The 26,232-nt window shown below is 40.7% G+C and overlaps 2 protein-coding genes and 1 long non-coding RNA gene across 3 annotated transcripts in view; 2 read left to right on the forward strand and 1 right to left on the reverse strand.

The window, feature by feature from the left end:
* Positions 1 to 26,232, forward strand: part of LOC127906297 (uncharacterized) — a 287,067-nt gene that overhangs the window by 103,698 nt on the left and 157,137 nt on the right. The window lies entirely within an intron of this gene.
* On the forward strand, positions 7,537 to 11,786 carry LOC118391109 (uncharacterized). The gene has a single exon (XM_035782137.2). The coding sequence runs from the start codon at positions 7,554 to 7,556 to the stop codon at positions 8,730 to 8,732; it is 1,179 nt and encodes a 392-aa protein (XP_035638030.1). The 5' UTR covers positions 7,537 to 7,553; the 3' UTR covers positions 8,733 to 11,786.
* Positions 12,153 to 25,845, reverse strand: LOC118391110 (SH2B adapter protein 2-like). Its single transcript, XM_035782138.2, has 9 exons — positions 25,516 to 25,845; positions 18,759 to 19,486; positions 18,368 to 18,469; positions 16,085 to 16,176; positions 15,737 to 15,822; positions 15,511 to 15,657; positions 15,221 to 15,417; positions 14,800 to 14,971; positions 12,153 to 14,019 (listed from the first exon to the last, which is right to left on the reverse strand). Exons 2-9 carry the CDS (start codon positions 19,257 to 19,259, stop codon positions 13,697 to 13,699), a joined length of 1,620 nt encoding a protein of 539 aa, XP_035638031.1. The 5' UTR covers positions 19,260 to 19,486; positions 25,516 to 25,845; the 3' UTR covers positions 12,153 to 13,696.

Raw genomic sequence — 26,232 nt, forward strand, 5'->3', positions numbered from 1 at the left:
TTCATATATTATCAAAATTATTATCACTTTAAAAAACATATCTATGTTTTACACACTAGCGCCACCTGGTGGAGCAAATCACTGCAGTTTAGCTGACGCCTCTGTGATTCCTTCGAAACATCTAAGACAATATAAAATGTCAGACTCATCCTTGAATTAATTTCTTATATTGTATTTCATGGTAAGATATAAACGTTTACACAACAAAACATATTCCCCCTCAGGAGACTGAAAAGATTTGGCATGGGTCCTCAAATCCTCAAAAGGTTCTACAGCTCACTGTAAGGTCTACCTACACCTGTTGTATTCGGAATGTGACAAATAACATTTGATTTGATATTTCGATAGTTACAAAAAGGAATATACGCCTATAAGTGGTTATTGCAACTGCTGAAGTATCCCACTTATCTCTAAATAAACCAAATGTTAATATTGCTAATTAAGCTTGCACCTTAGGGCAATGAAATAACATTCTTCAACCACACAAACTTCACACTATCCTCCGATTTGGGACTCCAAAGTGGACCCATCCAACTTGGGGCCAATCGACTTTGGACGCATCCAAATTCGACCATCTGACTTGGGATCATCTGACTTGGGACCCTCCAACTTGGCTCACTTATTAACCATCACCAGCCCTTGTGGCCTATATCTCTACTCCAGTCACCACTATCCTCATAGGGACACTTCTTGCACTTCCAGGCCTCCTCCACATCCTCTCCCTGAGGCTCCCTTATCGTCCCTCCAGTAGATCAGGTAGCCCTGAATCTTAGCCCTAAACTGGGCTTCATCAAACTCTACCTCCCTGGTGCCTATGAGATTTCCAGGGCTCTGGAGGCTGTACTATATGGCATGGAGGTCAGAGAAAGTATGCTCTCCAAACATGATTGTCCAGAAGCCCGGTGTATGAAGGTCTGATCCAAAGACCTGATTAGGATCCAGTTGTCAAACAGGAGCTTGTTCATGACGGACTAGACAAGACAAAAGATGGCTTGTTTCAGCTCGTTGAATTTTGTTATTGATATCATGTCTTATTTTGAGGTGTTTTGAATCATGTCTATGCTAATACATTAGGGCTCAAATTTGCTAGCTAGCTAATCCAACATCTGTAACAATGGATTTGAGAGATAAGCGCTCATTATTTAAATTAACATTTGGAGAGGAAATATAGTTTAAATGTTGTCAACAATTATTTGATTCTATTAAAGCCAAACCCATCTGTTTTGCCCCAAGGGTCGTGTACACATCGGTTTTGTTGCTAAACAACCCACCCGTCTATTTCCTACTATGCCAATTTCTCTGTTTTAAATGGGCCATAACTCTAGAATTTTGATATGCCTGTAGAATATGATGTTCAACAATATATTGAAAAGTTTGCCAAATAATTAAAAATATATATATTCCATATTCATGTTTATATATTTCTCTATATTCATAAATGAATGTAAGAAATGTTTTATTGAAAACAAAATACTACTAATATTACAAAGCAAGAGGTAATATTTGCACCCCAGTATCTCTACTTGCACACTCATCTTCTGCACATCTATCACCCCCGTGTTTAATTGCTATATTGTAATTATTTTGCCACTATGGCCTATTTATTGCCTTATCCTACCTCATTTGCACACACTGTATATAGACATTTTCTATTGTATTATTGACTGTGTGTTTGTTTATTCCATGTGTAACTGTGTTGTTGTTTGTGTCGAACTGCTTTGCTTTATCTTGGCCAGGTCGCAGTTGTAAATGAGAACTTGTTCTCAACTAGCCTACCTGGTTAAATAAAGGTGAAATAAATAAAAATTAAATTTAAAAAAAGCTTCATATGAGAGCAATGTTTGCAGTGTAGCACCTAGAGATTAAACATTATGGAGTCTTAAAGGGGACTTGGGTAAGACCATAATGTCATAAATATGCCAAAATTGAATCATTATTTCACAATTATGCTTTTAGATATAAATGTCTAATATACTGTACACTCCCATATGTATTTATTTGGACAGTGAAACGTAAACTTTTAATTTGGCTCTATACTCCAGCATTTTGGATTTGACATCAAATGTTTCATATGAGGCAACAGTACAGAATGTCCCCTTTAGTTTTGAGAGTATTTCCATGAAAACAGTTTACCGCTTACAAATTAAAGCACTATATGTATCTAGTACCCATTTGAAGTTGTCATAAGTATTTGGACAAATGTAGTAGTGTAGTAGTCAAAAGTTTAGTATTTGGTCCTATATTCTTAGGACGCAATGGCAACATCAAACTTGTCACTCGACAAATTTGTTGGATGCATTTGCCATTTGTTTTGGTTGTTTCAGATTATATTGTGCCCAATATAATTTCCACGTGGCTACCCCTACCCCGTTCAACAGCTCTGCACCACCCAGAATGGTCCTGTATTCGGCTCCATCCATCTTCCCATCAATTTTAACCATCTTCCCTGTCCCTGCTGAAGCAAAGCAGCCCCAAACCATGATGCTGCCACCACCATGTTTGACAGTGGGGATGGTGTGTTCAGGGTGATGAGCTGTGTTGCTTTTACGCCAAACATTACGTTTTGCATTGTTGCCAAAAAGTTCCATTTTGGTTTCATCTGACCAGAGCACCTTCTTCCACATGTTTGGTGTGTCTCCCAGGTGGCTTGTGGCAAACTTTAAATGACACTTTTTATGGATATCTTTAAGAAATGGCTTTCTTCTTGCCACTCTTCCATAAAGGCCAGATTTGTGCAATATACGACTGATTGTTGTCCTATGGACAGAGTCTCCCACCGCAGCTGTAGATCTCTGCAGTTCATCCAGAGTGATCATGGGCCTCTTGGCTGCATCTCTGATCAGTCTTCTCCTTGTATGAGCTGAAAGTTTAGAGGGACGGCCAGGTCTTGGTAGATTTGCAGTGGTCTGATACTCCTTCCATTTCAATATTATCGCTTGCACAGTGCTCCTTGGGATGTTTAAAGCTTGCAAAATCTTTTTGTATCCAAATCTGTCTTTAAACTTCTTCACAACAGTATCTCGGACCTGCCTGGTGTGTTCCTTGTTCTTCATGATGCTCTCTGCGCTTTTAACGGACCTCTGAGACTATCACAGTGCAGGTGCAATTATACGGAGACTTGATTACACACAGGTGGATTGTATTTATCATCATTAGTCATTTAGGTCAACATTGGATCATTCAGAGATCCTCACTGAACTTCTGGAGAGTTTGCTGCACTGAAAGTAAAGGGGCTGAATAATTTTGCACGCCCAATTTTTCCGTTTTTGATTTGTTAAAAAAGTTTGAAATATCAAATAAATGTCGTTCCACTTCATGATTGTGTCCCACTTGTTGTTGATTCTTCACAAAAAAAATACAGTTTTATATCTTTGTTTGAAGCCTGAAATGTGGCAAAAGGTCGCAAAGTTCAAGGGGGCTGAATACTTTCGCAAGGCACTGTACCTATGTGTCTGGTTAGACTGTAAACTCTCCTTCCAGACTCACATTAAGCATCTCCAATCCAAAATTAAATCTAGAATCGGCTTCCTATTTTGCAACAAAGCATCCTTCACTCATGCTGCCAAACTTACCCACGTAAAACTGACTATCCTACCGATCCTTGACTTCGGCGATGTCATTTATAAAATAGCCTCCAACATTCTACTCAGCAAATTGGATGCAGTCTATCACAGTGCCATCAATTTTGTTACCAAAACCACATATACTACCCACCATTGCGACCTGTATGCGCTCGTTGGTTGGGCCTCGCTTCATATTTGTCGCCAAACCCACTGCCAGCAGGTAATCTATAAGACTTTGCTGGCTAAACCCCCGCCTTATCTCAGCTCACTGATCACCATAGCAGCACCCACCCATAGCACGCGCTCCAGCAGGTATATTTCACTGGTCATCCCCAAAGCCAACTCCTACTTTGGCTGCCTTTCCTTCCTGTTCTCTGCTGCCAATGACTGGAACAAATAGCAAAAAATCACTGAAACTGGAGTCTTATATCTCACTCACTAACTTTAAGCAACAGCTGTCAGAGCAGCTTACTGATCATTGTAAAAACAATCATCTGTAAATAGCCCACCCAACTGTAAATAGCCCACTTCATCCCCATATTGTTATTTATTCTTACTTAATCTTACTCCATTTGCACACACTGTATATAGATTTTTCTATTGTGTTATTGACATGTGATAAACTGTTTATCACATGTGTAACTCTGTGTCGTTTGTGTCACACTGCTTTGCTTTATCTTGGCCAGGTCGCAGTTGTAAATGAGAACTTGTTCTCAACTGGTCTACCTGGTTAAATAAAGGTAAAATAAAATAAAAATATATAAATTCATGGTAAATAATGTATTGTGTCATTTTGGAGTCACTTTTGTTGTAAATAAGAATGGAATATATTTTTCTGAATACTTATACATTAATGTGGATGCTACCATGATTATGGATAATCATGAATTAATGATGAAAGTTGCAGAGGCATAAATATCATGAGAGGTTAGCATGTCTTGGGGGTATGATCTTTGTGCCTCTAACTTTCACTTATCATTATTCATGATTATCCGTACTCATGGTAGCACCCACATGAATGAAGAAGTGTTCAGAAATATATTACATTCTTAATTACAAAAAGTGACTCCAAAATGACACAATACATTATTTATCATTAATTTCTACTGGGCACAACATAACCCGAAACACAACCAAAACAAAAACTGCAAATGCATCCAACAAGTTTGTAGAGTCAGAAGCTTGATTTCGTCACTCCGCGCTAGCAATATGGGACCAAATACTAAACGTTTGACTACTTTAATACATCAGGGAATTTGTCCAAATACTTACACTACCGTTCAAAAGTTTGGGGTCACTTAGTTTAATGGACAAAAAATGACATTTCTAACATCAAATTGATCTGGAATACAGTGTAGACATTGCTAATGTTGTAAATGACTATTGTAGCTGGAAATGACTGATTTTTCATGGAATATCTACATAGGTTTACAGAGGCCCATCATCAGCAACCATCACTTCTGTGTTCCAATGGCACATTGTGTTAGCTAATTGAAGTTTATCATTTTAAAAGGCTAATTGGTCATTAGAAAACCATTTTGCAATTATGTTAGCACAGCTGAAAATGGTTGTGCTGATTAAAGAAGCAATAAAACTGGCATTCTTTAGACGAGTTGAGTATCTGGAGCGTCAGCATTTGTGGGTTTGATTACAGGCTCAAAATGGCCAGAAACAAAGAACGTATTCTGAAACTCGTCAGTCTATTCTTGTACTGAGAAATGAAGGCTACTCCATGTGTGAAATTGCCAAGAAACTGAAGATCTCATACAACAAGGTGTACTACCTTCACAGAACAGAACAAACTGGCCCTAACCAGAATAGAAAGAGGAGTGGGAGGTCCCAGTACACAACTGAGCAAGAGGACAAGTACATTAGAGTGTCTAGTTTAAGAAACAGACACCTCACAAGTCCTCAACTGGCAGCTTCATTAAATAGTACCCGCAAAACACCAGTCTCAACGTTAACAGTGAAGAGGCAACTCTGGGATGCTGGCCTTCTAGGCAGAGTTGCAAAGAAAAAGCCATATCTCAGACTGACCAATCAAAATAAAAGATTAAGATGGGCAAAATAATACAGACACTGGACAGAGGAAGATTGGAAAAAAGTGTTATGGACGGAAGAATCTAAGTTTGGTGTGTTCGGATCACAAAGAAGAACATTCGTGAGACGCAGAAAAAATGAAAAGATGCTGGAGGAGTGCTTGACACCATCTGTCAACCATCGTGGCAGCAATGTGATGGTCTGGGGGTGCTTTGGTGGTGGTAAAGTGGGAGATTTGTACAGGGTAAATGGGATCTTGAAGAAAGAAGACAATCACTCCATTTTGCAACGCCATGCCATACCCTGTGGACGGCGCTTAATTGGAGCCAATTTCCTTCTACAACAGGACAATGACCCAAAGCACAGCTCCAAAATATGCAAGAAATATTTAGGGAAGAAGCAGTCAGGTGGTATTCTGTCTATAATGGAGTGGCCAGCACAATCACCGGATCTCAACCCTAGTGAGCTGTTGTGGGAGCAGCTTGACCGTATGGTACGTAAGAAGTGCCCATCAAGCCAATCCAACTTGTGGGAGGTGCTTCAGGAATTATGAGGTGAAATCTCTTCTGATTACCTCAACAAATTTACAACTAGAATGCCAAAGGTCTGCAAGGCTGTAATTGCTGCAAATGGAGGACTCTTGGATTAAGAAAAGTTTGAAGGACACAATTATTATTTACATTGAAAATCAGTATTTATAACCTTGTCAACTTCTTGACTATATTTCCTATTCATTTTGTAACTCATTTCATGGAAAACAAGGACATTTCTAAGTGACCCGAAACTTTTGAGCGGTAGAGTATGTCACCTTCAAATGGGGGAACTAGATACATAGTGCTTTCATTTCTAAATAGTAAAACAGATATGAATAAAAATACCCTTATATAAAACATTTGCCCTCAAATCTAAAGTGCTGCAGTATAGTATAGTTTTAGCCTCACTGTCCAAATAAATACATCAGAGAGTGTGTCAACAATCCTTCCTCCAAAGAAACATTCTATAAATTAAAGTAGGCTATTAAAGTCAAAGACTAGATAGAGTTCAGAGAACAGAGATAGAGAGACCAGAGAGAGAGAGAGAGACACCAGAAAGAGGTCAGAAAGAAAGACCAAAGAGCAGAAAGTGAGGGGAGACCTGAGAAAAAGGGGTCATAGGGAAATATAAGAAGGCGTTTGTCTGTGTCTGTAGCGTACCTGTGGAGCAGTGGAGGCTGCTGAAGGGAGAAAGGCTCATAATGATGGCTGGAACGTAGCAAATGGAATTGCTTCAAGCACATAGAAACCAGTGGTGGAAAAAGTACCCAATTGTCAAAAAGTAAAGATAACTTGATAGAAAATGACTCAAGTAAAAGGGAAAGTCACCCAGGAAAATACTACCTGAGTGAAAGTCTAACAATACTTGGTTTTAAATATACTTGGCATTCAAAGTAGGCTAAATGTAATTGCTAAAATATACCTAAGTATTACAAGTAATTACAAGTAATTTAAAATGCATTATATTAAGCAAACCAGACGGCACAATGTTGTGTTTTTTAAATTGATAGATTGCACACTCCAACATACAAACGAAGCATGTGTATTAGTGAGTCCGTCAGATCAGACAGAGGCAGCAGAGACGACCAGGGATGTTCGTGTTTCCCTGTCCTACTAAGCATAAAAAAATGTTACGAGTAGCCTACTTTGGGGTGTCAGGGAAAATGTACGGAGTTAGAAGTACATTATTTTCTTTAGGAGTGAAATAAAAGTAAAAGTTGTAATACATATAAATACTACAGTAAAGTACAGATACACCAGAAACAAATGTTGCGTAATTACCATGACGTAACGCAGTGATGAGTCTCAAACATGTTTCTCACATTTGATTGGCTACTTTCTGTGCGCGTTTCAAGTACCAAGGTTTTTATTGGCCCGTTGCTGTAACTGGAATTGTTATTATTAGCTCCTTGCAAACATGGCGGAGGTCAGACTGAAATTTAGTAATGGAGTCTACAGAATTCTTCAAAATACATATCATCAGTTGCCTCTGAGGATTGAGGGCAACCAAGCTAAAGGCGCAATACAAGCCACAAGCTTGCTGACAGAATATCGGTCTGGCGAAGCTCAAGATGACCATGATAATACAGCTAGGGCCGACAACTTGACACGGTTGCCGTTTCTCGGAAGTCCTGAGGAGACTTTAAGAACGGAGAACTCAAGGCCCCTCAGCAGACTCACCAAAGGTGGATTTAAGATTGGATTTTGCCACGACCTTATGTCAAAATGCGGTGAGGGGGTATTACAGTTAGGTTCTGAATGGATGAATAACTTGTCGGACAGCGAGGATATAAGAGTACTCGATAGTGCTTCAAGGTGGTTTTATCTCAGTTCACCTCACCTGGCCGACACACAAGTCCATGTTATTGCCTCTAGAGCTTCAAGCTGGAAAAGAAACGGTCTCGTGACGGCCACCATAACTCAAACCAGGCGCGAGCAGAGAAGATCTCTGTGTATGGTGCGATTTGCCATCGGACAGTCGCGCTTTAGTTTGCGACAGTCTCATGAGCAGTTATTTGTGAGAGCTTATGGCAACGGCAACATGTCTGAGCCCCTATATAAAAGCAGAACGGCATATTATGAAATCCTCCAGGTGTCTCCAACCGCCACGCAAGCTCAGATCAAGACGGCTTACTACAAGCAGTCTTTCGTCTACCACCCAGATAAGAATGCAGGCAGTGAAGAGGCTACGAACCGCTTCTCCAACATCAGCGAGGCTTACAACGTGTTGGGCAACAAGGGACTGAGGAAGAAATACGACCGAGGCATTCTGAGTCAGGGAGACGTTACTGGAGCGAGCAAACCTTCCGCGAAGGACACCAAGAGCTCCTCATCTCAGCCAACGAGGGAGGCACGCCAGACTTCCGCCTTGGGGATAGACAGCAAGAACATTTTCGACTTTGACAACTTCATCAAATCCCACTATAAATCCCAGCTCATGAGAGAGGAGGAGCTGCGAGTTAGGAAGGAAGAGATTATGAGGAAGAAAGAGGCCATCAAAGATCAGGAGATGGGCAAGATGATGGAGATGGCTGTGGGAGTGTTGGTCATAATAGCGGTGTCTATTCTGGTCAACTTGAAACGGGGAGGAAATTGATTTTGCAAACTGACGCTGGTATTCTTTTCATCCACACTATAGGATTTATATGGGAAGGCTGAATGCAATGGTAAGGGACATACATGCCTTGTGCCAACTTGACACACCCTGGACTGGTTTCCATCTGTTCCATTCTTGCTGTATCCAGATGCCCTAATGAAAGCTGTTTAACCTAAGAATATATGTCAATAATAATACTGTAATAGATGTAATAGATGCTGATGATTGAGTGATTACTGGTGCTTTGGGTTGAGCTGTTCCACAATCACAAGACTGCACTGTATCACTTGTGTGTTCACATATAGTTCACTAGAAAATATAAATATTTAAATTGGAAATTGTTGGAAGTTTGATGTAGGAAGTGATGCAGTGAGGAACCAAAGCATTTTGGTTTAGGCCTATATTGCAGTTTTGATTGATTCTGCAGTGTTGAATGAATTGCAGAACGGTGCAATGGTTAATTAGGCTAACGTTCAATATGGTGCTATGATTCATCTTGGCTTTTCAAAAGTTGTGAAAAGTGAATTGTATGTCATGAGCACAGTTTTAAGTGTGGGAAGTAAGCTGATGATACCTGGCTGCACAAGTTTGGACCTTGGCATCAGATAGCTCTTGATCATAAGTCTCAGTTCCATTACATTACACATAAGAGTCATTGAATGAAGGCGTCTTCTGTAGGGGAGTTTTGTTAAGATCCCTGCTGCTCGGTCTGAACATTAACACGCATCGCTTCCGATACAGTTTTGTAAACATAAGGACCTTATCTTTCATATCAGTGAGAAATACTTTTAAAAAAGGTTAAATTGATATACACCGTAATAGGATTATGGTTCCCACACAGGCATATCTCCATTTTACAGCACTTGTTCAAGGAAAACAGATGGAAGCTATCTATTAGCTATCTAGCATGCTCTGAACACCTGTGCGTAAGCGTAACTCGGGAAGTGTAGTAGAAGTTTAATTTCGTCAGATGGAGGCACCCATAGATGTATGGATCTGTGCAAAACTGCTATAGGTAAGTATATTTTTTATCTGAAGGATTCTTTCTCACTGATGAAGGATATGTTTCTAAAGCCGTATCACAAGCCATGATTATTGATGCTTCTAAACGTTGAAACACAGTTTCTGGATTGTATTTTTCATGAGGCAGTCGTGGGCGAAGCAAATATAAAGCAGAATGCCAAATATAAAGCAGAATGCCGCCTAGAGTTGAGTTAGGTGTCAGCCAGCTGAGCAGCAGTTGTAGCTGGGTGAAAAGGTGCTTTTGAGAAAACGTTTGGTAATCCAGTTTAGATGAGACTCCTGCAACGGACTAGTGCACTGAAGGGTCCTAGGTGGGCTTCTGTACTGGGCTCCTGTACAGAAATAATAAAAATGGAACCTAAGATCAGTAAGAGACTAGATAACTTTGTGTACAGTAAATTAGTTGAAATGTGCCTTGACGATATTTGAAGTAAGAACATGTATGGCCAATCATGTCATTTTCCCTGCCTCAAACACTTTTAATGTATTTAAGATGAATAAATTATTTAAAAAGTGTGCTTATGGAAGCACATGAAAAAGGAATGTCACTTGGGTCTTTATTAGCATGTCAGTATTTATACAATACTGAATACAAAGAGGATTAATCATAAGGGTTACAGCAGCACAGGACTTTCCAGTGTTGTAGAATCGTACAAAAATGGGTACTACACAGTTCAGAATAAATAGTGTTTATTTTCTCTCCTGCAGATGCATCAATTAAGTAGGGCCAGGATGATACGAGTATTGCAATATGGCAAAAATTAAAACATGAAGCAGACCCTTCCTTTTTAAAAACCTGCTGTATGTAAAATATTGTGTGCTATAAGCTTGGAAAATAAATAAATGTGACTGGATGACAACATAATGATGTTTGTTTCGAACATTAGGACTGTTTTCCTAAAGAAGAAATCTGCTTCGTGTTTTGTTTTCTTGCCACGATAATAACGAGTATCGCGATACTGGTATTGTCCCGGCCCTACAATTCAGTCCGGTAGAGATGCACGTGACCAATGTTTGTCAGACATTTTCAGACTTCAAAATGTATTCCTATTCATGTTTGATGAACTAATCTACACTACTTTTAGGTCGCTTTAATGTATATATAAAAAATATTATAGTTAGCTAATTTACAGAGCCAGTAGAGTTATAATTATCCCAATAGCAATGCATTGATGTTCTTGTAAGTATACATTTTAAAAGACCGAACTTTAAAATATGGGGAATAATAATAAGTGTTTGGTTAGTGTAGTGTAAGTGTAGTGTAAGTGTTTGGTTAATGTAGTATAGTCAAATATTTTTACCACCAGATGTCTCCTACAGCATCTTGATTGAATTAGACGGGACAGTGTGACAATTTTCTTTTCTTTAAAGGTCCAAAGCAGCCGTTTTATCTCAATAACCAGGTTTCCATCCAACCTTTTATGCACGTAAAGTACATGTCAGATCATTTTTTTAATGAAAGGCCTGATGGAAACAGAATTTGTTTTTCAGTAAACTTTACAAATGTGAGCAAAACACTAGACAAGGTGTTATCTATTTGTGTCGTAAAATGAATTATGCAAGAAATGTCAGTGGAAATGCTTTTTTGCACAAATATTGATATAATAACCATCATACCGAAGTAAGCTTGGAGTCACGCGATGACATATTGTGTTGTCCTTCCACTACAACTCATCGGGAAAGCATGCAGTTTATTAAACTACAGATGAAATAAATTATGAACTTCACAGGGTGTTGAAAGTGCAAGGTGATGAGCTTGATGCTCCTTTCCAATAAATATCTAGGGTATTATTCTGGTGACATGATAATCGATGCTTGGCTACCGTACATTTAAAAAAAAATATTTATTGTTCTTTTGTCAATATAATCTTATCATGTATGTTATGCGTACACTAGAGCACTTGCCAATACCAAAGTGGGTACACTTGCCTTATAATGCTATTTTTTTTGTGAGAAAATCATCAGTAGAGTTCAAAATGTGATTGAAACCCTTTTTTTTTTTGGTAAATGAGAATTAAACCACAAAATGTATTTTTATGTGCACTACGTCATCACTCGCTACTTATGTAAGAGCAATTTGTCAAGCAAGAATTTTGCTAGGACTGTCGGAGTGGTCTGAGGGGCCTAATTGGACGAGCCTGGTGGGAGGGATATGTAACCTGAAAACTAGGTGTTATTTTGGATCTAGACTTGGTCCTCCGGTACTGCTTGCCGTGCGGAAGCAGAGAGAGCAGTCTTATAACTTGGTTGACTAGAGTAAAAAAAACGATTTAATCCATTTTAGAGTAAGGCGTAACAAAATGTGGAAAAAGTCAATGGGTCTGACTACTTTCCGAATGCACTGTATATACAACACAGGAAAATCACATTTTTGACTGCACTGGGCCTTTACATTTATTTTGCATTTGATACAATTTTATTCAGGAAGGTACACCAACATGTCATAGTAGCAAGCACAGTGGCATTTCTGTAAAATGTTTTATTACATATTGCTCCCTGTTGACTAATGGTAATACTCCATGGGGCCAAGGGATTTATGAAACTCTCGAGAGAATCAATTTATTATGGTACAGACATTGGGCCACAGTCTTTTGATCAAAGGGGATGACTGAGATCTGGGAGGGATGAAGAGGATGAGGTTGAATATAACAGTTCCATCCACTGGGGTGTATCATCCTCTTCTTCCTTGTCATGTGTTAGCTCTGAGATTCCATGACATTGACAACTACCACAAGTCGTTATCTCAAGTTCACTGCAAGTCCCCATCCATTCTTACCCGATTCCGACCAGAGTTAAACGCGCGTAAATGGAACGTTACTTCCTTTTTATGCACTTTTAGCTCTATGCGTATTCTTACCTTGAACTTAAGCATGATAATAGCATGCTATTCACCCGCTACTCATTCGAGGGGGAGCTCTAAGAAATGGTGTGGCGAGAAAACCATGAATAAGGTTGAGCGATTAGAAATAACTATATTTCCCGAAAGAAATAACAGCATTCTCCATTCACTGTAATGTATAAATTGAAAAGAACTATTGATAAGAGCTAGCAACTGTTTTGCACAGCAACTGTTTTAGATGATTTTTCCTTATGATCCCTGGAGACGAATGTGAAACCAGCCATATGGAAGCAAACTGAAAACCACATCAACATGACATGATTTACGGCCTCTTTTCCACAGTGAAATAGGCTATAAATAGCTGTGCCGTTATTCAACATTTTAATTGTGCCCTCGTAAATTGTATGGATGAAATTTGGAGACCAAAGCTTCTGTAGGGCTGAACCTGCCGAGTTGATGTGTGCGCTTTAGAATGTTGTAATTACAGTTTACGCCTGGGCTTTTCTCCATTTTCTTTTACAATGTGTATCATGTTAAATATTAACCTCTATCAGGAGCCACTGTCAGTTATACCCAGATACATTTACAAGTGTCACTTTAGTGTTTGTTTTCTTGTAGCTTACATTTGGCATCATTCCATTACCTTACCTTTCTTTAATCTGTCACGTCCGTGTTTCCTGAGGGTCGCTAGCATTAGTGGGTCATAATAGGCTAACGTTGTGGAATAATTTGGGGCATGTAGCCATTTGAATCATTATGGAACTCAGACCACACGTAGCAGGTTAAACCTGGAGCCTGGCGCACAGTTCACTACGACTGGACTTTTGTTATACAGTTCCATGATTAGTGAGGATTAGGGTAGATTTATAGGACTATTGTTCAACCCCTGTTGTACACTTTTTTTTCCACCATCCAATATTTCAGGGACTAAACTTGAATATGACAACATTCAGGATGAAACAAACCACTATATTGTTTTTATTCATCAATATATTTTGTGCGTAAAGGCTCTCCAAACCTGTTCCACCACCTGCAAAATCCATTTGACAAAACAGATATCTGATCCTGATGCTGTCAGAGTCATAGATGACGTCAAGGTTCCTCAGTAGAGAGAGTACTGGTTCTCTACTGCTCTTGTTCTTTGTGCTCCCTCAGTCTCCTGCTGTTCATCAGCTGAGCCACCAGAGGGCGGTAGAAGATGCTCTATGCTGCCACTGCGGCTCCGTAAGCCACCATCACCCCCATCCTCTAGTCTGGGGAAGGGAGGCAGGATGCGGGGTAGAGCAGGGGAACTAGGGGGAAGAGGAGAGTCCACAGATCCACCAACTGGCTGCAAGACTCCGGGAAAGAATTGTGCCAATTGGTGGAGGCCGTTCCGACAGCCAGGCTCTCTGGTAGGGGTGGACATCCGAGACACACAGAGCTCTGCAAAGAGGAACCCAACGGATACACGAGACATGTTTGAAACACACAGACAAATGCACCATAGATCTAACCTTGTTTGGCAATCCTGATCTTACATTCTGCAAGCTTACATTCTGTTGTGAAACTAAAATAAAACGCAGCGGTCAGGATGGTGGATCAGGCTACCATAGATCGAGCTTGGAACACAGCAGCATCAAGTCAGAAATTGCAATTACAATAATATGATGTTCTATGTTCTATATTCAGGGGGTAATAATACAAAACAACATAAGATAAAAACAAAACAAGAAGACTGGTTTTAGTGATACATAGGGAAGGATTTGTGAAGGAGGATATTTCAAAACAGGAGAGAGCAGCACTGAGTAAAGAAGGTAATCCTACAGAGGGAGAGCCAGAGAAAAAGGGATTCGGACAACTAAAAGTGCCCTTTGTCTCTTTTGCCTCTCCCTTCCCTTGTGGTGAATCATCAAACAGACATCAGCCTGGAAGAGTGATCCTCAATTCCTTATGCTTGCCTAGTCCAGTGGATCTTTCCTAAAAGACTCCTTTGTCGGCTTGAAACTACTTTTTCTTTGAAAACCACTGTTCTGCTAGGTAACCCTTTCTGTAGCTTCGATAATGTAAATGCTTGACTGAACACATTTAAGATGAGAGGTTAGATATGGGTCAGGAATCAAGGAATGCAGGGATTGTTTTTGGACATGTTGGACATTATTATAATCATAATAGCCTACATTTGACATATCTCAAACAGTAAGACAGCATTAGCCCACGTGTTACCTGGGCGGCTACGCTGTGTCTGGACGTAGCATCGCAGCGTGACATCTGCAGCCCCACGGGACTCCAACGGAATGGGGTGGCAGTGGAAGTGCTGCAGCATGTCCCCCACGCTCTGGAACCACAGGTGGTGCACATGGCACTGGCCCTGAGAGTCCACAGACAGACGCAGGTGCTGCTCACAGGGAGGTAGAGGCATGCTGTTAGGTATTTCTACCATTGGCTTGCGTTCAACAATGCTAATGCTAAGCTGTAGCTTAGTAAACACACACATCTTGGATCGTTGCTAGACTACTTTCATGTGTCCATAAGATGAGATCAATTTGGGTGAACTAGCAGGGGAATACAAGGGAATCTTTGAGTGAATAATTGTTTTAATAAAGATAAAGAGACTAGTTTGGAACCAGATTGCGTCTGAGTGTACCTTGGCTTTGCCCTGGAAGTTGAAGGTGAGGACGTATTCTCCCGGGCGCGTCTCACTCTGGCGAATCACAAAGAGCCCATGGCTCCGGGCTCCGCCCACCAACACCAGCTGAGCAGCACTCACTCGAGACAGTGTACCGTGGAACCATGGGTAGCAGGTCAGAGAGGTGTCCATCTCAGAGCGGGGTGTTCCTTCACCTACGGGTGAGAAGCATAAATAATATAAGCACCTTTTATCACAATATTGTCTTAGCAAAACGCAGCCTTTCCACAGAGAGAGCTGGCCATTACCTGCTCCAGGCCTGTTGGACTCCAGTGACTGGAGGAAGCGTTCTAGGGGGACATGGGTGGGGTGCAATGGGGAGGCCAACAGGGCCCGAAAGCGGGGCCCTGAGGGGCCACAAGGACCAGCACGGTGCTGAGGGGTCTTGGGTATGTCTGGGTGGACATAGAGAGAGCATGGAGTTACCCTATACAGTCAGATGCTGAGTTACCATTACAGTGAATAAATACTCACTAGCCGTGAGCTCACAGTTACAGGTGGACACCGAGGGGAACTGGCCATGAGGACAAGACGTCAGCTCAATGTCATCTCCACTGTCCCTGCACACAGAAGACAAACAGGGGATGAGAAGGAACGGGTTTGATGGTTACTGCATAAAATCATCTATACAGGGTACAATAGTCTTCTGTCAATCTGAAAAGACAAGGTCGATGAAAGCAATATCGTGGTTGCCCACTGGGATTTTGCTTTCACATCAGCGCAGGAACAGAGAGAAGGGAAGGAATCTACTTGCACTTGTAGACTTCATTAAGATTCACCCCTAGATCACAGAGAAGCGAGTGTAATGGTATTTTTCTTTACCCCGGGTCTATGCAGTCCTGAATGTCAGCCACCCAGGAGTGTTTCTGCAGGGAGTCTAATGTCTCCAGGATGTATTCTCCTCCATTCTCCACCTGCAACACAAGCATTGGATTAGGCACAAGATTAGCACATTCCAAATCGAATAGACACTTGTGTAGATATGAGAGTATTGGATAGGTGTATAAAGAAACCAAATGATACAGATGGTTAAGTTCTATTATACAAGCACATATTTATCTATCAAACGTAGTTCTTACAGGGCTGAAGGTCACTGACGAATATAAGATCATTTCGATATATACTATATATAGGCCAACCTATAATTGAGTGAATGTAGCAGAACATATCTTGATAGTAACATATTAGAAGCCTGTTTTAGCCTACTGACAAGAGCTTAGCTGAACAATATGGTCCGTGGTTTACCTCAGCCGACTATTTGTCTCTCTGTCAACTGCATCTCTGTATATTTATCACTCACTGTGCACAAAGCATTGACATTGATTACTACAAAAGACGTGTTTGACAAGTGTATACAGAGTGAGGGACTCAATTATCTACATAGACACTGTACTCAGACCGTCTTTCACTGTTTGGTTCATTACGCCAATCTGCATCATACAGAGCATTTGGTAACCCTGACTGTTATGTCATAACGCCTACGTACAGTTGAAGTCGGAAGTTTACATACACCTTAGCCAAATACATTTAAACTCAATGTCAATTCCTGACATTTAATCCCAGTAAAAATTCCCTGTTTTAGGTCAGTTAGGATCAACACTTTATTTTAAGAATGTGAAATGAGAAAGATTTATTTCAGCTTTTATTTCTTTCATCACATTCCCAGTGGGTCAGAAGTTAGTATTTGGTAGCATTGCCTTTAAATTGTTTAACTTGGGTCAAACGTTTCGGGTAGCCTTCCACAAGCTTCCCACAATAGGTTGGGTGAACTTTGGCCCATTCCTCCTGACAGAGCTGGTGTAACTCAGTTAGGTTTGTAGGCCTCTTTGCTCGCACACACTTTTTCAGTTCTGCCAACAAATTTTCTATAGGATTGAGGTCAGGGCTTTGTGATGGCCACTCCAACACCTTGACTTTGTTGTCCTTAAGCCATTTTGCCACAACTTTGGAAGTATGCTTGGGGTCATTGTCCATTTGGAAGACCCATTTGCGACCAAGCCTTAACTTCCTGACTGATGTCTTGAGATGTTGCTTGAATATCCACATCATTTTCCTCCCTCATGATGCCATCTATTTTGTGAAGTGCACCAGTCCCTCCTGCAGCAAAGCATCCCCACAACATGATGCCTCCAACCCGTGCTTCACGGTTGGGAAGGTGTTCTTCGGCTTGCAAGCGGCCCCCTTTTTCCTCCAAACATAACGATGGTCATTATGGCCAAACAGCTCTACTTTTGTTTCATCAGACCAGAGGACTTTTCTCGAAAAAGTACGATCTTTGTCCCCATGTGCAGTTACAAACCGTGCTTTGGCTTTTTTATGGCGGTTTTGGAGCAGTGGCTTCTTCCTTGCTGAGCGGCCTTTCAGGTTATGTCAAGATAGGACTCGTTTTACTGTGGATATAGATACTTTTGTACCCGTTTCCTCCAGTATCTTCACAAAGTCCTTTGCTGTTGTTCTGGGATTGTTTTGCACTTTTCGCATCAAAGTACGTTCATTTCTAGGAGACAGAACGAGTCTCCTTCCTGAGCGGTATGAAGGCTGTGTGGTCCCATGGTGTTTATACTTGCATACTATTGTTTGTACAGATGAACATGGTACCTTCAGGCGTTTGGAAATTGCTCCCAAGGATGAACCAGACTACACATTTTTTTTCTGAGGTCTTGGCTGATTTCTTTTGATTGTCCCATGATGTCAAGCAAAGAGGCACTGAGTTTGAAGGTAGGCCTTGAATTACATCCACAGGTACACCTCCAATTGACTCAAATGATGTCAATTAGGCTCTCAGAAGCTTCTATAAAGCCATGACATAATTTTCAGGAATTTTCCAAGCTGTTTAAAGGCACAGTCAACTTAGTGTATGTAAACTTCTGACCCACTGGAATTGTGATACAGTGAATTATAAGTTAAATAATCTGTCTGTAAACAATTCTTGTTATGCACAAAGCAGATGTCCTAACCGACTTGCCAAAACTATAGTTTGTTAACAAGAAATTTGTGGAGTTGGTTGAAAAACAAGTTAATGACTCCAACCTAAGTGTATGTAAACTTCTGACTTCAACTGTACACTTGTGATAAAAATGTACTGACATTACAAGTAAAGCTGACCTTGAGGACAAAGGTGTTGTCCCTGTCTGGCATCTCCAGTGGCATGGTGGTCCGCACCTCCATGACGGCTGTCAGAGGAACACTCAATTTGGGCTTGGACGACTGGGTCAGAGAAAAAAGACAAGTTAAAGTTAGCACTGCATCACTGTTAGAAATCTATTTTTCACTGGTAGTTTGACCAGAATTCATATAGTTCACTAGTGGCTGACAACTAACTCGAAGTCCTCCTGACTTCAGTGTCTGGAAAGGCTATGTTGATGTTGTTGGAACGATGCGTTGATAATGAAGAGGATGTGCTTTTTTACTGATTGGTTCTGCTTTGTGCCTTTCTCACAGTTTGAGATAACCAATCAAAGCTCAAGCCAACTTCTGCGCGGACCAGGGAACCTACCTTGGGGGGCACATAGAACTCCAGCAGGAATCCCCCCTCCCCTTCAGTGACCCCTCCTTCTCCTCCTCCTCTCATCCTCCTCAGCAGCAGACGACACTTCTGCCACTGAGCATTGCTGCCCATGCTGTGCGAGTCGTCTGCCACCATGTAACGCAGGGCTCCTTCCCTCTGCACCTCAGCTGGCAGGGGCCTCAGGGCAGCACAGCGGGATCCCCGGGGCATACGCAGCAGGCGGGGACTCCAACACCTTCCCGTATCCCCGTTGAGCCTGCAGCGGGGTTCTGGAGAGGCTCCTCGGCTCCTCTGGAGCATGTCCCGGACCCCGTCCACCACACACAGGCTGACGTTACGTAGGGAGAAGCCCTTCCTAAAGTTGGCCCTGGGGAGGCCCTCAGATAGGTCCTCTGTGCTGCGGGACTGGCCCAGAGTCAGTGTGGAGGGGCCCCTGGGTTTGGGTCGGTGTCGTGGGCTGGGCTTCTGCTTCTCTGGGCTGCCCTCCATCAGAGACCAGGGAGCGGCTGGAGGGCCCAGTGGAATACTGTAGGTGCAAGCAAAACTAACAGTCACCCCCTTAGGACAGCAGGTTGTCAGGGGAACTTCCTCAGGTTTGATTGGCTAAGTCAGCTCTGCCCTAAGCCACACCCAATAATCCTGAGTACAGAACTGAGAGAGTTCCTCCTCACTCAATCCTGCTCTAAGTCCTCCTCAGTGCATTCGGCTGGTGAGATCTGTGGATAGAGAAGGTCAGAAGAGATGAGGGAGCTGAATTCTATTGTAGGATACCCTCATTATTTCATAGTGGATACTCTGGTGTGCTGTTATAGAGACACCTCCATTTTACATCCCCTCCTACCTGATATGACGGCCTATCCTAAAATCCTAATCTCAAACAAAAACATGTGACACTCCCTGTCACATGTGGGAGACTGTAACATGATACTCATCCATACTCTAACATCGACAGACTACAATCAATACAAGACTGTGTACCGGTCCAATACAAGCCCTGGTTTGAATATCACTTTCAACTGATAATTTTATATTTAACAAAACCTATGTTTTTTTGGGAGAAGCAAACTGCAAGTACACCTTATCTGGTTCCTCCCTGACCATTTAGACGCACGCATCACTGCCCTTTGGCAGTGGGGGCCGGGAAGGGAAATATGCAGCTTCAAAGTTTAATGAAGCTTTGAACAGAGAGAAAAAAGATTGGGAAAAAGGATAGGAGGCCCAAGTAGGAGGAAGGCCAGACTAAAACTACTCCTTAACACTGACGTTATACTAACATTTGCTGACTTTCTCGAGAAAGAAAATGACCTATTTGCTATTTCACATTGTCTTCAATGAAGGAGGTCCTAGTCTGTAATTGTACACATGCTGTGCTCTCGTCTGCAGCCTAGCAGATAAGCTGCCAAAATGTGACAAGATTTCTCTCAGGCACAATGGCAGGGGGTTATCACCTAGCACTGAACAGCCACCCTTTGAAATAAGGGATCAGCAGGAGAGAAATACATAACTCCTTATCTTAAAGATTATCCATAAATATTAAAGAGGTCCAATTAATGGTATCAGGACAGGGGGGCTAGATGGGCTAGACGATCAGGCCTGGGCAGCTGGCCGCCTCACATTGAATCAACGTCTCTACTGATTGGACTTTTATGACGAGCGAAGGGAGATTTCAGCCTAATTATCTTCTAATGGCTGTGCCTGTCACGACGAGATGGTCTTTAAAAAATAGGTGGCAAACGCTAGTGAGGGGCCCTGTCACCATGGGCAGGAGGAGACTACAACCCCCCCACTGTCATTGCCAACCTTGCACAAAACGACAGTTATCACAGAATTCATCTGTGTTAGCACTTTTATTGTCATTCTGGCAGAGATACAGTTATTCACTGGATATGTGTGGTCGCAAACTCAGTACATTATGATGAGTCTGGAGATTCTCCTGTTATTCGAGGATAAGGGATGCTTTTCAATAGTAGATAGAGCCGCAGTCAAACATATTTTATGTAATTATTATGGATGAATAAATAGACAACCCTCCATATCATCCATGTTGATGTTCTTACATTTCGTACAGTTTTTGTTTGGGTTCATTCACCCAACTCCCTCTCTCTGTGTGTGTGTGTGTGTGTGTGTGTGTGTGTGTGTGTGATATTGTCACAGTGAACATCCGTCATTATGAGATTGAGGTATGAGTTAGGTTTGATCACTACTTCTATGCTGGTTCCTATGTCTGAATAATGTATGAATACAGTGTCGCCTTCCAGGAAATGTAAATTGTCTGGGAGGAAAAAAACATTATATAGTCACCTGATCAAAGATCCATCATTGGAAGATAATACAGTGAAGTGGAATATTATCATATTGCAAAATGTTACAACAAAATGCATCGTCTCATTGCTTGAGATGCTCATCAAATATGTCCTCATTCACTCAAGGCCCTGTTCGTGTACCAGTATCCCACTAGGCACAAACTGGTTGAATCAACGTTGTTTCAACGTAATTTGTCAATGTATTGTGGCGTGGAATCTACATGGAAAATACATTGGATTCGAAAAAAAGTCATCAACGTAAACTGTTAATTTTGAGGGTGACATTTCTACCACACGATGATCATCATGGTAACCAAATGTCAATTTCAAAAACAACGTCAGATCTTCAATGTTATATCCACTATCTGAAAAAAATCAATAGGCTGGGCAGCACCTCCTATTGGAGAATTGATCTACCTACAACTACTCTTTGATCTCCCATTCAGAGTTTTAAGCAAGCCCTTCTTAGCTATGATAGTGGTCACAGACTGTTCCCAATGTGCTATCATGAGAATTATTGTTGAGACAAAGATCTCCACTTAAAAAATGAAATAGATTCACTGTTGCTATCAAAGTCATTCCAAAAGGGTAGGCTTAATAGAGCAAATTAAATGTGACCATACTTTATCACTCATATATCATCAATGATGCTATTTAGGCCTATATACAATTTGGAACGTCATCATCATCTATTGTTCAAATTCAACCAAGAATTAATCTAAAAATAGACAATACACGTAGGGTTTCGAGCTCTGGTTGATTCAAAATGTAATGATATTTATTGACATAATGGCTTAGTTCCATTCTTTAACTTTTATTTTTGGTTGAGGTGGAGACATGAATCCAACATATAATTTGTTAACAAGTTAACAGGCTATTTATCAAATCAAATCTTATTGGTCACATAAATATATTTAGCAGATGTTATTGTGGGTGTAGTGAAATGCTAGTGTTCCTAGCTCCAAAAAGTACAGTAGTACCTAACAATTCAAATTGTATTTTTGTATTTCAAAAGTGATATTGGATTGTGTTTGGTTGTCAATGCAACCAAATATCAACATTTGAAGGAGATATATCTTGTGCTTAGATAGTTGGAAATTCAACTAACTTTTGACTGTCTTTTTGAGAAGGTGAATGAATATAGGTTGTAAATCTCATTGATCAATGTCTAAACTTAATATTACCCAATTATCCACGTTGAAATAAGGTGATGTGCCCAGTGAGATGTGATTGAATAAGTGAAAGCAAGGACCACCCAATGCTTTCATCTATCTGTGATCCCTTAAAGCTACAATCAGGAGTCTGTGTTTCAGTCCAACTGCAGCATCGCCACTTGGTTTGGAACAGAACAAGCTACATCGTCAGGGAAGGATTTAGGAGGGATGCATTTTTAAGTTAATTTATGCAGTGCCAATGTGGGTCGTTTTATTTTTTGTCCTTTTGCATTGTTTGTTACATTATTGTGTAACTTTTTTACTTTAGTTTAGTTGGTAAATATTTTCTTAACTCTTCTTGAACAGCACTGTTGGTTAAGGGCTTGTAAGTAAGCATTTCACAGTAAGGTCTACACTGTTGGTTAAGGGCTTGTAAGTAAGCATTTCACGGTAAGGTCTACACTGTTGGTTAAGGGCTTGTAAGTAAGCATTTCACGGTAAGGTCTACACTTGTATTCAACGCATGTGACAAATAAAGTTTGATTTGATTTGATGAGTGAGGGTGAGTGAGTGAGTGACTAGCCAGATATGGCATTTAAAGCCATTACTAACAGAAGGATAGTGTGAGAAGCTTAACGTGAGAAGGTTAACTGCCAGGTCCTCACTATATGAGCGACAATCTTTGGATTTATGGCTGGTTAATTGGAATTGGGCCAAGGAAAGCAGCTACATGCGTAGGTAAAAATGTAAATTGGTGCGAATCCCAACCACATTAGTCTCTGGTATGGTTTGATTACTTTCTGTGGATTTTAAAACTCAATGCGCAACAGATTAAATTGGAATGTAACTAGGCTTCTAGAATTTTAAAAAGTACAAACTTTCTATCACTCTGATTCCCGCTCTGCTTCCAGTGATACAGTCCAATGCAGATTCTCTTACCAGGTGGTGTTATTTCCGCTTCATAAGACAAATTTAAAGAATCCCATCAACCATTGGCAACGATGCCAATGGGTCCCTAGATACCATTATGCACATTCCATACACTCTCTCTCTGACCTGAGTTAAGATGGCAGATACCCACACAACTTACTGAATCTGTACTCATAGGACCTCAGGACAAAAATATCATTGTTATTCAAACTAACATTTTCACTTCACAGCAGGGGTCTTTAGAGTCTATAATACATATTCTAATATCTTTTAGATTTTAAACTAGGTGTTTAATATCCACCCAGATCTGAAATGCTCAGCTAATACAACTTCCCCTTCCTCTGTTTTCGAGGAACTTGAGAAGGAATATTGAGTCCTTTTCTCCCCCAAAAAATCAGCAGAGCACATCCGACATCTTAACATTTCATGAACGGTGTGCCAAACCTGAGACAGTATATAAGGGCACTGAGGGACATTGAGCACATTCCTCTCTAACTTCACTAGTTAGTGTGGAGAAATCCAAAGGGCCCCTCAGCTTTACAAACCATGGACATTCTCTATGGGGCGAGTCCAATTTGGCATCAGTGACTTCTGCCCCTAAATTTCCTGCACATTTCTAGTGCTGTTTCTGTAATATTTTCAGTGACATTTCTGCTAATGACAGTGAGTCAGAGGCCATTTTCTAGGTTCTTTCATGGCAATTCCTATGGCAGTCCATTACCTATACAGTTCTGGTTGGGGAAAAGATAATTAATTTATGTTATTGAGCAGATGATTTTCATGCCGGCAGCACAGTTTGTGTGTGTGTATTGAGAGGAGAAACATGATCACTCCTGACCAGCGCCCCCTCTCTTATACAACGTTATGCAGAGACAGGAAGTAACTGTAAGTGGCTCAGACCTCTGACACCACTCCACCCACACACAGAAAAGCAGCTGGCCAAACACACACACACACACACACACACACAAATAAGTGAGCATAACCAAACACGCACGCATGCAATTTCACTAAGCAAACTAAAACTCCCTCACACACACACACCATGTTTTGCACAGAGGGCAGAATTGAACAATCATAAACACAACGTAACTGCATCACCAAAACACACACAGAGAAATATAATTTTCAACAGCATCCAATTAGATACATGGCCAATGTGGCTTTGAGGCAGATCCAAAATCCAATTCATGAATGTAACTTAGGCAAACACTGGCCTGAATGAAACAAAAACATTCCACTCAGATCAAGACGACAAGGCTTTGACCAACATCAATGGCAAAGCATACCAAACATGTATTGACTGGTAGATGAAGTTCTCATGCATAATATAACAGTAGAGATATGGAATGTTATGGCTTAACTGTCTCTCATATCATATCATCATGACTCTGACATTTTTGTGTCCCAAAGATAAGAGTTATGAAAAACAAAGAGAAGGAGGGGAATTTTGCACATTCATAGAATTGAAGTGAGTCAATCAGAATGTAGCAACTGGAGTGGAATATCTGGAGTGGGGGTTGAACCAGCGACTCTTTGTCAAAACACAACCACACTACCTCCTGTGCCATAAAGACCCAGACCTCTTGGATATCTATGGAATAGGTTGTCTGTTCACACATTTTAGGTGGTGTTATTTATATGCCAAGAAAACAGAATGGATCATGTTCTGCATAAATTCTGTTTTGAATCCGGCCAGAACTATAAAACATCAGTCCAAAATGAACCATGTTTTAAGGCATAATGAAGCCTTCACAAACACTTAAGAAATCCTATATGCTTCAGAAAACATTATTAAGGGAAAATGGTTATGCCAAATGTTCACACTTTATTTTAGTTTTCTGTTTCTAAATGATACATGAAGCATTTAGACCATGTAGTGCTTATGAAGAGTTTATAAATCGGCCTATAGCCTTTATAAGTAGTGTGACACCGACTGATGGTGGCTATGTAGTGTCATGGATGGATGATGCATAGACCAACACCGATGAGTTCATAGTAAATTCACCGTTTCACACTCAGTTTACTTTCATATATAATTTTTTTAAACCTAGTCGATATGATTTTCTCTGTTACATGTCCCACAGTTGAACCCTTGAGGGATTCATAATGCGGTTATAGACGCTTCTGAGCGAGTTAATTTGGTGGAGACACTCGCAATATGGAGCGGCACTTCAAAAGCCATACATAAATCAATTGCATTTCCATCGCGAGCTCGAGGACAAAACAGTCGCATATTTAATCAAAATTAAATCAGTCACGTTTTAATCGGTAAAGTAATTACTACCTACAGTATAGGTTATACCGCTAATTAACTCAGATGGGTAATTATAATTAAGTCTATCAATGAACGCTTACCTTATCATCGGCAGTATACTCGCAGCATTGTCTGTCTTTGTCCTCTTATTTAACAAATTACGACAGGTTAGGAAATGGATTATCAGTCACAAAAATATCATTTCTATGGAAGCCTATAGCTACTTCAACGTGTCCCCCTTCATCAAAAGTGAACAGACACTAGCGCGCGCCGCACAGCGTGGGTAGTCTGATCAATGCCGCCTTGTTTAAAGGTCCAATGCAGTCATTTTTTAAAATATCAATATCAAATCATTTCTGGGTATCAATTAAGTACCCTACTGTGATTGTTTGAAAATAAAATGGTCAAAAAGAAACAGAAATATCTTCATAGCATGAGCAATTTCTCAAACAATAATTTTGCTAGGACTGTCTGGGAGTGGCCTGAGTGGGGAGGGGAAAACTGAAAACTAGCTGTTATTGGCAGAGAGTTTAGGAACTCTATTTCCTATTGGTCTATTGACCAATTTACCACCTAGTGATGTCACCAGGCAGGCCAAAACTCAGGTCTTTTCAAACAACTCGCATACTAAAAGGGCATTATCATAATTTTCACAATTTCACAATATTATTCCATACTCATAGTGTGGAAATATTTATAAAACATAGGAAATCACGTTTTTGACTGCACTGGGCCATTAAAGGAAACAAGTTTTAGCCCACTTCCTACTTTCAGACAAAAATATACACAAAAATGATTACAGATTGTATGTAAGTATT

This window comes from Oncorhynchus keta, chromosome 12, assembly GCF_023373465.1.
Source record: "Oncorhynchus keta strain PuntledgeMale-10-30-2019 chromosome 12, Oket_V2, whole genome shotgun sequence".
NCBI lineage: Eukaryota > Metazoa > Chordata > Actinopteri > Salmoniformes > Salmonidae > Oncorhynchus > Oncorhynchus keta.

Coding starts and splice junctions, on each gene's coding strand:
- LOC118391109 (XM_035782137.2), top strand. CDS start 7,554: ATGGCGGAGGTCAGACTGAAATTTAGTAATGGAGTCTACAGAATTCTT.
- LOC118391110 (XM_035782138.2), bottom strand. CDS start 19,259: ATGGAGGGCAGCCCAGAGAAGCAGAAGCCCAGCCCACGACACCGACCC. Junction 18,470..18,758: donor AGTTCTATGTGCCCCCCAAG/GTAGGTTCCCTG, acceptor TCTCTGACCCAG/TCGTCCAAGCCCAAATTGAG. Junction 15,658..15,736: donor TAACTGTGAGCTCACGGCTA/GTGAGTATTTAT, acceptor ATGTCCACCCAG/ACATACCCAAGACCCCTCAG.